Consider the following 17665-nt stretch of genomic DNA (forward strand, 5'->3'; position numbering starts at 1 on the left):
TTCTTTGTCCTAATCCTGAGATATTTCCTCACCAGGCCATAACCAAACCACTAACTGCAATGCCCTAAATAGCCTAGTACTGGTACAAGTTGCCAGATCTCAGAGTGGTTAATATGACCATGTTCTATGCCTGTGTTTCTCCAGCTGTGAGTCTCAACACCAAAGACAAAGGCTGCATTAACTATCCTCGCTGTTCTTCTCTCTCCCCTTTTGTGGCTTTATATCTTGGTTTTGTCTTCTAGGAAATGGGATTGGAGTTTAATAGCAGCAACAACAGCAGGTCTAGCCCATCTCAACTAACTTCTCCTCTTTTCCCTAAAAGGACAGTAATTATCTTTAATTCCATTTGAGAGGCTGTCAAATACGCAGGGTTTCCTTCTAAAAATTCCCTCTAGCTAAAGGGAAAGAGAACAAGGGATGTTAATAAAATGAAAGCCTTACTTAATACTTGTCAAATGCTTTAACTGTTTTCCCTTCTTTTCTGAATCTTTAATAAAACAGTAAAAAGGATTATTAATGGTGTGCTTGCCATGGTACCAAGCAGGCTGAGGCTCTCTATACCAAACCCCAAATCTTGTGTAAAACCATTTAATGTTGGACTCCCACTGACTTTACTGGGAGTTGAGTGCGCTCCATACCTCCCAGGAGAAGCTTAGCTCCTTTCAGGATCACTTTGCTAGTAAATTCTTTTCAGCATGCTGATCTTTGGGAACATTTTCGGTGACCTCAATACCAAAGCAAATTGGTGAGATTTCAATACTCACTCGCTACACTCAGATAAAGAAATGGACTCGTCTTGTTCTCTCCATTTTTTTCATTGACTGCTTGGACATAGTAACCTCCTGCATCTGTTGCTTCTGCTGCAAGGATCACCAACTGATTCTCCAGTGTTATAGCTCTGTTTAGGAAAACAAAGGATCATGTTAAAACAGGAACAATGATATTAACTAAGCATAAGCTGTACAGACCCTGGCAGGACTACACAATATTCAAAGGTCATTCAAACAGAGACGTGTGGAACTCAACAGCAGGACTTTATCTTCAAACACAACCACAGGAAGGATTCAAGAGCTTTTGGGTCTGTGATGTTTGAGCTTTTCTCTTCTTTAAGTTGTTTAAGATGCTTCCAGTGATACAGAAGATTACCATAAATGATATATAAAAATTAAATAGTTATTTAAGAATGACAAGAGAAAGAGTTTGACCATAACTATATGGGTTACATGTTCTATGATCCTGGCAAACACCATTTTGCTGCAAATCCAGTTTGACTGAAAACCTTCTCAGAAAGTGAGAAGATCAGCACTCTGGGAATGAGAGCACACACTTCAGTTAAAAATCAGAGGCAAAAGAATTTCAGGAGATAAATATTCTATATTTACGGTCTGTGTAATTATTTCAGTTACAGATACAAAAAGAGCAAGAGACTAATTAACATGCTCAGCTGAAGAATCATGTATATAGAGGGAGTGAAGAGCAAAACTATTTTATCTAAACCAGGTATGAAAGCACAGCACTATTCTGTAGTTGGTGGTGGCGTAGTCCTAGGGGAGTCAATAAATGTCATGGTCTAATATAATTTACTCTTTCTTAGAGCTGCTACATAACAGTTGTCTTCATAAACTCCCTTGTAAGACAGTGCTAATCATTTGTACTGCAGTAAGATCCGTTTGTTTGCATTTTACAAGTGCTGTATAGTCTTTTGACTCCATTAGATAAAATATAAATCTAGGGAAATATGTAAAAATTTAAGTGCTTGGAATAAATTTGGTCTCTCCGCTGAATCTGTTCCTTTCCACAAGTTAAGTTCTCCTTATCTGGCTTGTAATAACAACACAGACCAAACACCAGCACTGCTATTACTCATGGTGCAAAGCAGCAGTATTAACTATTCAGAATGCCACATTCACAAATTATAAAAGATGAGGAACTCTGATTTGACCATCTAATAAGAGCACAATATTCTGCCACCTAGAAGATTAAACTTTGTGTTCAGAATTGGGTCATTTTTTGGATTTCCAGGGTTGGAGCCATTAAGAGGCACTGACATGATAAGGTCTTAGTGTGGATAGGGCAGTGTTTCTCAACGACCAGTCTGTGGACCAGTGCCAATCCCTGAGATCTCCCTGATACAGTTTAGGAAGGCAGCAAGCTGGTCCCTGGTATCAAAAATGTTGAGAAATACTGGGATAGAGGGTTTAATAGGACATGAGAAGCTCAAAAATTATATGAAAATTAAATAGGAACCCCATAGCATTACAGTGGCAGAGTTGTGGGTCAGGCAGCAGTCATTTTTATGTTGACTTTGATAAAGGCACAATCTAGTGATCTGAATATAGGACTTGAAGCAAGAAACTCCTAACATTGGGCCCAAATCTACCACCTATAGTCACTGTTCTCTGAGTAGTGCACTAGGCTCAAGTGTACCTTTAAATCATAGCGCTGAATATGGGTTGGGGGCACAATTTCTGCCCAGACTCAGAGGGAAGTAATTTTGTTGATCCCCACTGTGTGCCCCAACAGTTCTGGCTAGCCCATACGGGTGGGGATCCATATTTATGCTCTCTTTCTGATCCTCTCTGTCCACTTGGTCATAAAGCAGTATCATGCATGCAGTCTTCTGCTCTTTCAGCTGTGCTAGAACTGCTATCTGGACTGGTCCTATGCAATGTAACAGTTGTGTATGTTTAGTGGGTGTGGAAGGGGCTTACTCCCCTGTGCAGCTATGTAGGATAAGGCACAATCTAGTTCAATTAAAGGGGACTCATTGCGGAGTAAGGTATAATTCAGCACGAGTATGGATGGTTGAATGGAATCCTTTGTTATCTTGGCCAAATCACTTCATCCTTTTGTGTCTTGATTTCCTCACTCGTAACATTGGAATAATAATATTTATTTCACTACTTCACAAGGTTCACAGACTGAGGAAGTTAGAGGGCATATTAAGAGAAAAATCTTAATTTACACCTACTAGCACTAACAAAAACAATAAGGAGTCTGGTGGCACCTTAAAGACTAACAGATTTATTTGGGCATGAGCTTTCATGGGTAAAAACCTCACTTCTTCAGATGCCCACGAAAGCTTATGCCCAAATAAATCTGTTAGTCTTTAAGGTGCCACCAGACTCCTTATTGTTTTTGTAGATACAGACTAACACGGCTACCTCCTGATATTTGACTAGCACTAATATTTTCACAGATTTTTTGAGAAGTTGTATATACAGGCGCTGAGAGAGGAATGTGGCTCCCCCCCGCGCCCACCCCCCCAAACTGGCTTTAGGAGAGAGCTTTAAATAAATTAGAAAATTATAATGTAATTGTTAGCAAAAGAGCAGTTGCCAAAGATATGAAATGGGATTTTAAAATTGTTAATGAATGGGATTTTTTTAATCAATGGTTATCTCATAACACACGCCCAATATTTCAAAGGCATTGATGAACTAACTACTGAAACCTATCATAATGAATACATTGCTATTAGAGAAAAAGATTTCACAACTGAGGCTCTGAGTTTGCAGAGATGTATGCATGTGCTTAACCTGATGTATTGGTAGTAGTCCCACTGACTAGGAAAGTCAAATACGTAAAAAAAGTCTTTAAAGGATACAAGCCTGAGTTTCCAACAGTGTCATCTAATATATTGAAAATATTATGCTTTCAGTGAACCCCCTGGGGAAACCTATCATTTTAGAAATACTCTCCGAGTGGCCATCAGGGGACCTGAATTTTTCTTATTATAGATTATGTAACAAATTATGAACAAATGCAAAAAATACATTCTGTTCCATATATATTCAAGGAACATTTGCAGGTGTAAATGATTATGTTAGATGGAAAAAGTTTATATACTAACATTACTCAAATAGCGTGTGAATGTTTTGAGTTATTCTCACGCCGATAGATCAGTAAGGAGTTTTCCTCTTATATTGTTTTTGCACGGTCTGGTTTCATTAATATTAACTTACAATTATTTTATTTTTGGAGAAATGTTCCTCTTCATAAAAGGGACAGCAATGGAAGGAACATGTATTCCCAACTGCTGTATGCTAGCCTATATGTTGAACAATGAGGCACAAAATAGCTTCTATTTAAACAATCTTTCCAGTTATGTTTGTTATATTTTATCCATGACATTTTGACTTTATAATCAGAAGACAGATAACAGTAAACATTTGTAAAGATACCCATAATGATTGACAGCTCAACCTCCTGATAAAGACAGAGGGCCAGATCCTCAGCTGGTGTAACTTGGAGCAGTGTCATTGCATTCAATTGAGTTACACCAATCTACACCAGCTGCATAACTGGCCCACAGTATCACATTTTGAAAGTTTTTATTCAAAAAAGATATATTAAATTATCCCTGTGGGTCAATTTTTCCATGTTGAATGGAACTGTATTAGCTTAATTGACTTGGAAATTGGATCAAAGGAAATGTTTCATAGATTTATAGAATGAGGAGCTAAAATGTAATCAATACTGCATTTAATAAAGCAAACAGGATAAAGAGAAATTTCCTATTAAATAATAATGATAGTAGCTTTAAATACGATGCATATTATATTTGTTCCTACTGTAGTTATTCCAAAAAGATACAGCAATAAGGAACATTATTTTTAAATTCTGGAATACATTTCAGGCAGATCCAATACCAGCTGCAGGTGTAGCCAAAAGTCTTATAGGCGATGCAGCACTTTTGGAAAGAGTGCTGCATATTTACCTCGCTGTTATTGATTTTAACTATTGTAAGTGATTGGCTGGGAATTCCCAAGATAGTGGGTAATAAAGCATATAGCCAATGTTCAGGAATGAAAGGCAAAGGAAATTTTAAGATAAATTTACTAAAGATTTTTTTTAAAAATGAAGGATTTCCTAAATTGCAATATACAAAATGAACTTTATTAGAATGTCTGTGTGAATTAAGATATATGGATGAAATCTGGAAGACGTTTAAAGACTATATGAACATAAATATATAATTTGTACAGCATTATACATTACATCAGGGGTGGCCAATCTGAGCCCGAGAAGGAGCCAGAATTTACTAACGTACACTGCCAAAGAGCCGCAGTAATACATCAGCAGCCCCACATCAGCTCCACCCCCCCGCTCCCAGCACCTTTCGCCCACTGGCAGCCCCACCGATCAGCACCTCCCCCTCCCTCTCCGCACCTCCTGATCAGTTGTTCCGTAGCGTGCAGGAGGCGGGGAGGGGGAGAGCGAGGGCACTGCAGGCTCAGGGGAGGGGGCAGGCCCTGTGGCAGAGCCAGGGGTAGAGCACCCCCCAGTACCCCCCAAAAGTTGGCGCCTGTAGCTCCAGCCCCAGAGTCAGTACCTATACAAGGAGCCGCATATTAACTTCTGAACCGCCGCATGTGGCTCCGGAACCACAGGTTGGCCACCCCTGCATTACGTCATCACAGTGACATGAAAAAATTGAGATATGAGGACAAAAAGAGTTGGGAAACAGGAGATAAGATAAGAAATTATTGAAGACAGTATTTTATATCTTTAATTAAAAAGTGTCCAATTAATCTTAAACATTCTGAGTTAAGTTATTGATTTCTTTTCTGAAAAATGTTTCAGTGAAAATGTTCAGTTTTAATTCACTGAATAATTGTTAGTTGTTAGAGAGGGGCTACGGTGGAATAGCAAGATCTGAAGCCCCCAAGCTTTAGGAGTTCAGATCTGGATCTGGAAAGAGCTAAACTGCCTGTTTGCATTGGGTGGCTTAATTAGTTACATTGTGAAGATTCATTAATCAATGTTTCTAAATCACTTTGAAGCATATGTCCTGATCTTTGGCTGCACTGAGGTGGCTCTTCACACTAAAGTTGTCTTAAAATTTGTATTACAATTATTGTTTCATTTTCAATTACAACTTTTTAATTATTTCAGCATCACAACTAATATTCTAAGGACAAACCTGGTTCCACGCTGTTCATTTAATAGTCTATTTGAGGTTGACAGTTCTTACAGATGGACTTTAATCTGTTAGTAATTCATAGCTTATATAAGGCAACTATACAACTACACCTCTACCCCGGTATATTGCGACCTGATATAACACGAATTTGGATGTAACACAATAAAGCAGCGCTCCGGGAGGGGGCAGGGCTGCGTGCTCCGGCGGATCACAGCAAGTTCGATATAACTCGGTTTCTCTTATAATGCGGTAAGATTTTTTGACTCCCGAGGACAGCGTTATATCAGGGTAGAGGTGTATTGTTTGAGAGCGAGACTGAATTTAACTCAATTAACATCTCCAGAAAGGGACAACTGACATGCGAACTAGGGTGCTGTCACTATGACCCTTGAGGGTGACTAGTTTGTAGGGAAAAAAATCAAGGGGGCATTTGAAATGTTATGTATTAATAAAGGAAGTTGGAAAACACCTCTAGAGCTAGATGGAAGGATAAAGGAAACAGATATTGTAAGGAGAATAATGTACATTTCTCCCAGATGGTACACCTGACCAAGTATTACAATTGAATTGCTGGTGTAACATTGGCTGAATACAATCTCTGTCACAACTTTAACATCAAATACAAACAGTCACAGACTGAAGGACTGTGATCTGAAAGAGAGGGAAGCAGAAGACAGCTGAAATCAGAAGCTGTGGGCTGGCCTGTATGTTGTTTCAGTCCATACCAATGGAGTATAAATGTTACTCTGCACTAGCATGTTGTTCACTAACTGCTAGTGCACACTAAAAGTTCCCTAGTGTGTGTTAATGTAGTCCTGTTTGAAACAGAACTACATTAACATGCACTAGGGAACTTTTAGTGTGCCTCAGTATGGTCCACACAGGTCAATTAGTGCATGACATGTTAGTGGGGCTTAAAGGGGGGAAGGGATAGCTCAGTGGTTTGAGCATTAGCCTGTTAAACCCAAGCTTGTGAGTTCAATCCTTGAGGGGGCCATTTAAGGATCTGGGGAAAAAAATCTGTCTGAGGATTGGTCCTGCTTTGAGCAGGGGGTTGGACTAGATGACCTCCTGAGGTCCCTTCCAACCCTGATATTCTATGAAAGTGTACACCCATCTGGTGCAGACTTAAAGTACCATGTAGTCAAGCCCAGAGCTTATGACTTACTGCCTGGCCAAAAGATATGACTGACAGACTGGAAGGACAAAAGGCTCAACGTAGGGTAGAAGGAGAAAAGGACAGATTTATAAAGGTATTTAGGCACCTGAAGACACAAATAAGTGCCTGGTGGGATTTTCCAAAGCTCCTAAATGCTTAACTCCCCTTGATGGTTTTGGATCAGAGAAATACAGACTAGCATTTTCAACAGTGGGTACCTAAATCAGCACACCTAAGACCACATTTAGGCACCTAAATAAATTATCTGATTTTAATAGGTGGAAACATTTAACAAAATATCCCAAAGAAATCATCAGATTACCAAACTTGGATTTTTGCATAGAAAATCACAACTAATGGAAAGAAACAGTAATTTTTAATATAAGGGACTAATTTCAGAAAGGCATATTTCGTTAGACTGTTAGTTAACAGATTGGTGGATAAACAGATGTTAGAAATCTAAATCATTGCAGTAATAAAAACAAAAACCACACAATAACCTGATTCAGCCTCTGCTTAAAACAGAGCCATCTGTTCAAGCTCCAGAATGCAATATTTTAGTAAAAAGGCCTTTGATAAAGCCTCTTTTCCAATGCTACCATCCAGCTAATACAAACATCAAAACCCTCTTTACAAGACATTAATTCCAGAAAATCTGTATTTCTTTTTAAAACTTCTGTTTATATCGTGTAACCAGAGCTGATCCTTCTCCACAAAGGCTGATACCCCCCAGTAACAATGATTTTACTAAGAAATGCAGAGATTATAGCATAATGATGATGTAATTACTAAAGGATTCCCAGAGGGATTTTTGGCCTCAGCAAATATGCAGTAATATCATATATAAATATACATTATCTGGCTATAAATATATATAAATCCTGGCTCCATTGAAAACAATGGGATTTTTTTTTTTTCAAATTTCAGTGGAGCAAGAATTTCACCATGTTTTCCTCCAAAATTTCCTTGCCACTTTTGGTAATTATGAATGACAGAAGAAAAATATGTTTAAATAAAACTTAGAATTCACCTTCATTAGGACTCAGTCCTAGATTAAAAAGAAGAACAGGAGTACTTGTGGCACCTTAGAGACTAACAAATTCGTAAAAAGCAACAGAGGGTCCTGTGGCACCTTTGAGACTAACAGAAGTATTGGGAGCATAAGCTTTCGTGGGTAAGAACCTCACTTCTTCAGATGCAAGTAATGGAAATCTCTAGAGGCAGGTATATATCAGTGTGGAGATAACGAGGTTAGTTCAATCAGGGAGGGTGAGGTGCTCTGCTAGCAGTTGAGGTGTGAACACCAAGGGAGGAGAAACTGTTTCTGTAGTTGGAAAGCCATTCACAGTCTTTGTTTAATCCTGATCTGATGGTGTCAAATTTGCAAATGAACTGGAGCTCAGCAGTTTCTCTTTGGAGTCTGGTCCTGAAGTTTTTTTGCTGTAAGATGGCAACCTTTACATCTGCTATTGTGTGGCCAGGGAGGTTGAAGGTCAACTAACCTCGTTATCTCCACACTGATATATACCTGCCTCTAGAGATTTCCATTACTTGCATCTGAAGAAGTGAGGTTCTTACCCACGAAAGCTTATGCTCCCAATACTTCTGTTAGTCTCAAAGGTGCCACAGGACCCTCTGTTGCTTTTTACAGATTCAGACTAACACGGCTACCCCTCTGATACTTAACAAATTCGTGGCGGTAGTCCACGAAAGCTTATGCTCTAATAAATTTGTTAGTCTCTAAGGTGCCACAAGTACTCCTGTTCTTCTTTTTGCGGATACAGACTAACATGGCTGCTACTCTGAATCCTAGATTAAAGTATTATGAAGTTGGCTATATTATAACATAACCGTAGCAACAGAGCATGAGGGGTCCCGGACAGATCCCATTCTTGAGTGGAACAAAATATTCAGATTTCAGGTACTTAATACTGCAAAACAGCTGTTTATTAAGTACACACACAAACACACCCATTGAATACTGCGTAAATCAATTCATGCAGTGTACTAAACACAACATAAACCAAATTCTATCTTCTGGACACTTCTGCTTAAAGGCCTGCTGGACAGTCATTAGCTGACAGCCTGTTTTTTTATTTCTAGGGTTTTTGTAGCCAGTCAAGATTTTTCAAGAAGATTAGTTTTTAAAGAGAGAGTATCCTCTTTTTTACTTTCACACTTAACAAAAGAAATATGCAATTCATATGTAGATGGTGGAACAGCCATTTCCAAGACTCAGTCAAAAGGGTCGAAACAAAACCAATTAGTTGACCTACAGTAAAGAAAAGGAACCAAAAACAGCGCGGGCATTGGTAGGATACTAGTGGCCAATGGGGACAGACTAGCTGTAAACACAGTGAGATGGAGACTTCTTCAGTCTACTTAGCTCCTCCCTCCTGTAACAGGTCTGCCTTGGTCCTGCCACTGTCTCAGTCCACAAATTACGTGGAGACCCTTTTGCTGGTTCAACACCTTGTGCAGTTTATTTACAGTTGTGTCCCACCACCTTTACAGCATACCTAAGACTTTTCCCACGCAGAGGAGAGAGAGAGAGAGAGACCTATAAGCTAGAGGGTTAATTGCAATATACCAAACATTTACAGTGTTTGTTTTCCCCAAAAATTTTCTAGTGCACATTAGGGACCACTGAGATAATCTGGGAAGAAAATAGAAACTGGTTGTCCACTGGTTGTTCTATTATTTGATCTCTGTTCTTACAGAGCCTGTAAAATACAGGAAATAAGACAACAGAAGACAGGCAACACTTGGCTGCCCTCCTATGCCATTCATCTTTATCCTCCTACAGGATATTCCTTTGAGGCACTGCTTGCACATATCCCTCCCTAGTCTGCAGCTCTGCTCCCAAGGATGAGTTGATGCATAAAAAGAGTGTGTGTTTTTCAATCATGTTAGCAAAATTGAGTTAGTTTAACACAATTGAAAACTCTCACTGAAGTACAGGCTAACACATCTTAAGACCTTTTAGCTGGTTGTCTTCTAGCCTTGGGGGCCAACCTGCCAAATGCTTGAGTTGAAGCTGGGCAGCTCTGACTGCCTCCGCAGGAAGGGGATCAGAGAGACAGCCCTGACTGTCGCTTTGACTTACACTTCCCCCTATACCCATCATGAGCTCCACTCCCCAGGGCAGTACTGTTTTAGAGGGAATGTTACTAGTGAAATAGCAGAGCCCTCTTGGTATAGCGATCATGCCTATATCTCCAGTGTCTTCTGCTCCTCTCCCTCTACTCCCTATTAAGTATTTCTAGAGATTCGGGTTCCTGGACTGACAGCCCAGTATTATGAACCCCAAGCATTCATAAAATATGAGACAAGGCCCCATAAATCAGGGGATTGGCTTAAAAATATACGTGTTGGATTTTTTTTTAAAACGTTCTTAGCACTTATCTTTCAAGCTTGCACTGATTTTAGTTCTTCTTTAAAGGGACATAATCGCCCCTCTCCCCCCAGAAAAGAAATTTTTGTTAATTTTTTTATTATTATTAAGTAACAAGAGCTCAGTCCAGCAGACATCAGTCCCTGTAATGGCTATGCTTGAATCACAGCACGCAAGTGGTATCTAACTGAATCACAATGCAGTGATAACTGTTCTCCTGGACATGCTATTGTAACAGTGTAACTATAAGAACACATCCCAAACTTTTAAGCTAAACTAGAAAACGCCATCAAGAATGGAAGCCAAAAATTCTGGAAAAAAGTCAATTTTCTTTTCAAGTCTTTTTTTCTTTTATAAAATTGTTACTCTAATCCAGGTATGTGTGTGTCAACAGAATATCTATTTTCTGCTCTCTCTCTCTGGTTTATCATACAATCAACCTAGTGAACTCCACTTGAAACATCACTATCTGTTGCTATGGACATAGCTAGCAACCACTGGAGAGAGGAATAGTAGAAATACTTAAATATAAATGGATTATTTAAACAAAACTGGCTGCTGGGAGGTATTCACAGGTCACTGATCTATAAAGCTAACTGACTCCACTAAAGATGAGCAAGAGGCTATTTGTATTAGTTTGGGATTTGGTGGGTCAATTTTAAGATACAAATACAAGTAAATATTGCCTCACTATGAAGCATTTTCTTGTACTGAATAAAAGAGAGTTCTCTGTTCATTTTTTACATTGACTTTTTACCTCCTCTATTGTGAAAGGAATATTTTTGGTGTTATTAAATAGCACCTACCTTTCTGCTACACGAGATCGCTATAATGTAGTGTTATTATACTTTGTAGTTTGGTTTTAAAGATCTCCTGCTGGAAGAGTCTTATATGCAGTGGTGCAAGTAAGCAGGTACAGTTAGTCATGCTGTACCATTAAGATATTTATTGCCAGTAAGCTGAACTGGAAAGACATTTTCAGAACTGCAGGGCTCTCCCAGGAACCGCAGTGGCGAAAGGAGCACAACTTGGGGGCACCCGGAGGCCCCACACCAGCAGCTCCTCTGGCGTGTCTGTACCGCCCCCAGCCCTGCCCCCAGCCCTTCCACACAGCTGCATCTCCTGCCTGGGGTTTGTACAAGCCCACTGAAGGACAGGCTGAGGGAGGGACATGGGGTGATACAGCCGTGCCGGAGGACCGGTTCCCGGGAGAGCCCTGTGGTTCAGGAATTGGTATCCAGTGCACCAGGAGGACAGAGACCCCTCCAGGTAAAGTGGGATGGGGAGGGGATGTGGAGAGCACTGGGGCCCCGGGCTGGGGTGGGGTGGGGAGGATGCACGTGTGAAGTCATGTGGGGAGGCCCCCTCTTTAGCTGATGCCCCCACTTTGTGTCCTTCCCATGAGTTGCCTATGCGTACCACTAAGAATTAAAATCTACTTGCACCACGGCTTATATGTTTCTAGCACTATTTCATTGATAGCTATTCTTGAAAATAATTACGAAAGGGAGCCATGACAATGAACTGTATTGAACAAAAACAAATTAGCAATGGCATGCCTCTTGCCCCAGGGCATCACAATGAACAGATGATGGATTAAGTAACAATGACAGAGGTGAATCTTCAACCCCCTAATAATTTATTTAGCAGATAAATTTAGAAGTGCCATAACATTGCTAATCTTGATGCCCCTACATCTATTTACTGCCAATTCTGCATCTGCCATTGGCATTGCTGCTGCCATTTTACATTTGTTTCTGTAACTCTCCCCTGAACACACAATTTCCGTTTTCACAGTGTAATTCAAAGCAGAATCTTACCCATGGCTTGTCAAGAATGATTTTAACCATTTGTACCACTGTATTTAAAGCATATAGACTTTTTGGAATCACAGGTTCAAATCCTGACAGACACAATTCAGCTATATCTTTCTGATAGGTGTTGCCCAATTTTCTTAGCTAAAATCCATTCCTCCCTCAACACCCACACATCAAGTTGGGCACTGTTTTGTGCCAACTGTCCACACTTACAGGATGGGCAACTCTATCGTGGGAAGCAGTGACTCTGAAAAGGCCTTGGGTATTGTGGTGGATAATCAGCTGGACATGAGCTCTCAATACAATTCTATTGCCAAAAGGCTACTGCAATGCTTGGATATATAAACAGGGGACTCTCGAGTAGGAGAAAGGTTATATTATCTCTGTATTCGGCACTGATGTGACTGCTACTAGAATACTGTGTCCAGTTCTGGTGAGCACAATTCAAGAAGGATGTTGAAAACCTGGAGAGTGTTCAGAAAAGAGCCATGAAATTGCCATGACTGGAAAACATGCCTTATGGTGACAAACTCAAGGAGCTCAATGTGTATAATTTAAAAAAAGAGAAGGTTAAGGGATGACTTGATCACAGTCTATAAGTACCTACCTGGGCAACAGAAATTTGGTAATTGAGAGCTTTTCAGTCTAGCAGACAAAGGTATAACAATGGCTGGAAATTGAAACTAGACAAATTCAGACTGGAAATAAGATGCAAGTTTTTAACAGTGAGTTTAATTAACCATTTGGTTCAATTTACCAAGGTAGTGGTAGATTCTTGATTACTGGAAATTTTTAAAAGATATGATCCAGTTCAAACAGGAGTTAATTCAGGGAAATTCTATGGCCTGTGTAATACAGGAGGTCAGACTAGATGGTCACAATGGTCTCTTCTGGCTTTATAATCTATGAATTTATAAATCTGCCTGCAGACCTCACTTCCTGATGTGACTATATATCGAAGGAGTATCCAGTCATTTGTAGGTCATTTCGGAATACTTCAAGATAAAAAAGGTGCTATTATATGTAAGGTATTAGTAAGGGAACTAGTGGCCTCACTCTTCCTCGGCTCTCAGAAGACAAATGTCCACTTCACAAAAACTACTTCCAAACTTGGCACTGGTCCTGGCTATCTCAACAGACAAGTGAAGAACTGAATGAAGACAGGAACTCTTCAACTCTATAGGTGGTTAAAAGAATTAGGGCAAATAGATATGGTGGCATGGAGAACTATGGACTGCTATAGCCTATGATGTACCTGAGGACTTTATTCTCCAGGGTAGTCAGTCCAGTAATCCAGTATTTTCACAAGCACTAGTTTTCCTCCATATCATCCAAAACCAAAACAACAACAAGAATGCTAAAAGGAAACAAGCGTCACCTATTAAAAATCTCAGGGCTCCATATGAAGTAGGACAGGTACAGTGGTACTGGGTGATGACAAAGCAATTTATTCAAACAAGTTTTTATTATGACATTAAATTAAAGATCAATATAGTAGCTGGTGGTATCACTGTAAAAGATTGCAGTTTGCTGTGACCAGTACTTCTGCTGTTGCTGCAAATACACTGAGTTAAACCATTGAGTATAAAGAGTTTAATATTTATTGATGTTCATCGTTTATGTACAAATCTGGGGGGTTGCACAAATATTGCTACCTGCCCACTATCAACATGCATACTAGCGTGACACAACATTGACTGAGCACAGGACTCAGAGCCAAAAATGACAGAGTTCTAACTCTTGCACTGTCTTGGGCAAAGTATTTAACCTCTCTGTGTATTTGTACTGCCCTTAGTAAAATGGGGTTGATACTTCTTTACCTCAGGAATGTATTTTGGGGATGAAATTGTTAGTCTGTAGAGCACTTCAAAGATGTAAAGGATTATATAAATGTTGTTATTATTAGTCTTAATTTTCCTTACTTCTGCTTTTCAGTTTGACTATAAGAAGTTTTGTTATGACTGCAGGCTAAAGACAACTTCTTTTTGCCTGCTCATTTTAAAATTCCTTTAATATCTCTTTAATTATACCCATCCACCCACTCACCGTGTATTTATATTTCAAACACTTGTCTTCCAATAACTAGTGGTTTTGCAATACTTTGCCAACTACAATCTCCCTATCTCTTGAACTGAACAATTTTGTATTTAATGTAGATACATATTCAGTAACGGATACGTTTATCTTGATCCCTGTAAATTCCCTATTCTGTACTATTGTTTTCAAGCCAGTCCATCATTCACTTTACTTTGAATGGTGCCTTCAATGCAAGCACCTCAGAGTGCTTTAATCCAGTCACTACAAAACAAAGGGTAAAATACAGACAAGTAAACAAATAGGACTTTAACAGAGATTTAAAATGAACTAATTCCATATTTCTAACACAGGCAGGATATATGGTAAGCAAGATGGCAAGCAAACATGATCTTCAACCATATGGTGTTCTTAAAAGTCTATTATGAAGCAGAATTCAGGGAGCTCTGGGAATGGAGGGGACAAATCACTAAGATATCTGTGACATTCTCTATGTAATGACTTTTATACAATTAGTAACACTTCATAACCAATTCTTTATCAAACAGAAAGCCAGCCAAGGACCCATAAAGAAGAGCTCTGTGTAAGCTTGTCTCCTTTCACCAACAGAAATTGGTCCAATAAAAGAATGCCTGACCCACCTGGTCTCTCTACAGTATTTTAAGTATTTAGATGTATAATGACATGAAACACCATAGTTTGTGTTATAACTTGCTAGCTGCAGAATTCTATAAACTTGAGATTATGTAAAAATGAGCAGAAATGCTACCCAATAAGAGGTCAAATCTTCAAGAGCACAGATTAAGGTTTCCAAACCCTAACAAGTGAATAGAATAAGGTAAAACCTACCAATGTTTGAGAGAGAAAGTAAAATTGTATCAAAAAAGATCTGGTCACCCCCTCCTATAGTAACAGAGAGGGACCTGCTGGCAGAGCGTTCGCTGCATGTACCACTCCTGGGGGAATTCTGCACCACGGTGGAATGCAAAATTTTGCAAAAAGGAATGTTTTTTGCAGTTTCCTTTCCTCCACAGAAATGGACTGCAGTGCTGCTGTCTGCCACTAGTGGCCACTGGACCCAGCAGAGGAGCCCAGCTCAGCTCACACATAGTAGACACTACCAGGGGGAGGGAGAGGGAGCTAAAGGGTACCCAGCAGCTGCAGTTCCCCACACACCCTGAGGGAAGGAGACGGCAGCACACAGGAAACTCCACACAAGCCCTGGACCCAGCATCAGGCTGTTTCACCCTCTGGATCCCTGGGCTCTGAGAGGTAGGGGAGTGAGTATCTGGGCTGGGGTGGGGGGGGGCATGGCTGAGCTCTGGAGGGGAAGGGGACAGGGGTCTGGGCTGGGGGGACTGCGGGGTGCAGGGGTCTGGGCTGAGTGGGGGGACACAGCTGGGCTCTGGGGGGAGGGAGGTGCAGGTATCTGGACAAGGGGGAGTCAGCAGCTGGGCTCGGGGTGTGTGTGAAGGGGTCAAATATCTGGGCTGGGGGGATGCCATAGCTGGGCTCTGGGGGGGGAAAGGGTGCGGGTGAATTGGCTGGGGGGGCATGGCTGGGCTCTGGGAGGGAGGGGTTGTGGGTGTCCAGCCCCCTGGTTGTGCTCTGGGGGGGAGGAGGCAAGGGGCAGAGAAACGGGAACTGGGTTGTCACAGAAGTTTCTTTAACTCTCTGCTCCTCAGGAAATTTTGTTCTGTGTCTATATTGTTACAGACCTACCTGCTGACAGGTATTTTGAAATAAATTACCAAAATAATTGAAACTGGCATGATTATGTAGTGTTATTTTGACAAATAACATTTGCAGAATTTTGAAATATTGTGCGCAGAATTTTTATTTTCCTGGTACAGAATTCCCCCAGGAGTAATGTACTGATATGGGGAGCATGAAATGGCCTTATGTTTTCAATATCCTCACAATCAGAAGTTCTTCTTCCCACCAGTTGCAATAGTATGCATATTAGTATCCATGAAACTTCACTTATGTTAGTGCCTTTTAAAAACAAATGTTCTGTGAGATAGCCCCATAAAGAGTGCATTTGTATTTGTACCTGAAACCAAAGTGTAGCCTATGAGTCCATAACCTATAAGATGAGTTCAATAACCAACAAAAATGTGGATTATGTATGATTAAAACACAGCAGATCATAGGATTTTTTATTTCAGCCTGGGCTGTGTTCCCAAGAACAGAGAGATAGGTACTGGTAATCTATCAATTCCATTTATTTCTAAATTAAATCAATAGATTGGTTGTTTATATGACTTATAGCCTATTTGACTTGTGAGTTAATGGCACAAAATTCGCTTCAGTCGGACAGTAACAAATACTTGAATTTCTTAGACCAGTATAGCTTGATTATGTTAGAAGAGCAAAGCTTTTTCAGCCGATCTTGCCAGCCCCGGGATAGAATGAGAGTAACTTCTACTTTAAAAGTATCTGTCAAATATGTGGGGAGCAAAGAACTTCAACCCCCTTTGTCACAGCACTATTGAATATTGAGACTGGAAGCACCACAACGTATTCCTTAACGTGAAGGGCAATGTGGAACTCAGAGGATGAAAATGAAAGACTGCTTTGTTCAAATCTGTTGAGTGATACATAAAAGATATGCCCAGAGAGCAGTCCAGTGGAACACTGAACTGTTGTCATTGGATGCACTTTGGTTTCTCTGGGTTTATAGGTACAATGTGCCATGTACAGCCTTTTTATCCTCAGTGCTGAAAATACTCAGTTATAAGAATTTACAAATCCCAGTAAATATGCCTGTGAATTACCAAACTGTCTTATATTTCTTGGGCTGTGAACAGAATGCGCCCTGTATCACCAATGCACATAACTCTAGATAACAGTCAGACCAGGAAATGAAAGCCTGTGATGCCCCAGAGCCTTTACTACAATCTTTTCACCTGTGGACACTTCTGTTACTCAAGTTTTAAGGATTTGCTCCTACAACTCAGCAGAATGTTGCTGGCTGCGAATCCCCTCATCCTGAGGAGAAGAGGCGTCATTGCTGAGTTTATGGTCAGCAAACAGAGTTCCATCACCTTAAGTAACTGATTCATATTACCCACTTCACTCTGTACTGAGACTCTCACTTCACTTGCTCACATTTTTGTTACAGCAGCATCAGGTATCTACTAATCCTGCAATGCAATAAAAACATACAAATAGATGCAGGAAAACATTAAAATGTCCTTATCCCTTTGCTGCAGGAATATAATGTGAAAGAGGAGATGGTTTTTCAGTTGAAAATAACAAGATAAATATATTTATTTCATTTTCTTTTAAACAAACCTTGTAAATGTTGAAAGGATGGTTTGATTATTACTGTA

The 17665-nt window shown here is 40.1% G+C and overlaps 1 protein-coding gene across 2 annotated transcripts in view; it reads right to left on the reverse strand.

Moving 5' to 3' along the window:
* Positions 1 to 17665, reverse strand: part of SDK1 (sidekick cell adhesion molecule 1) — a 646617-nt gene that overhangs the window by 275117 nt on the left and 353835 nt on the right. For both annotated transcript variants that reach the window (XM_034784003.1, XM_034784002.1), the window contains exon 5: positions 765 to 898. In XM_034784003.1, the coding sequence (XP_034639894.1) occupies positions 765 to 898 (134 nt within the window). The remainder of the gene's footprint in view (positions 1 to 764; positions 899 to 17665) is intronic.

Source organism: Trachemys scripta, chromosome 10 (genome assembly GCF_013100865.1).
Source record: "Trachemys scripta elegans isolate TJP31775 chromosome 10, CAS_Tse_1.0, whole genome shotgun sequence".
Taxonomy (NCBI): Eukaryota; Metazoa; Chordata; order Testudines; family Emydidae; genus Trachemys; species Trachemys scripta.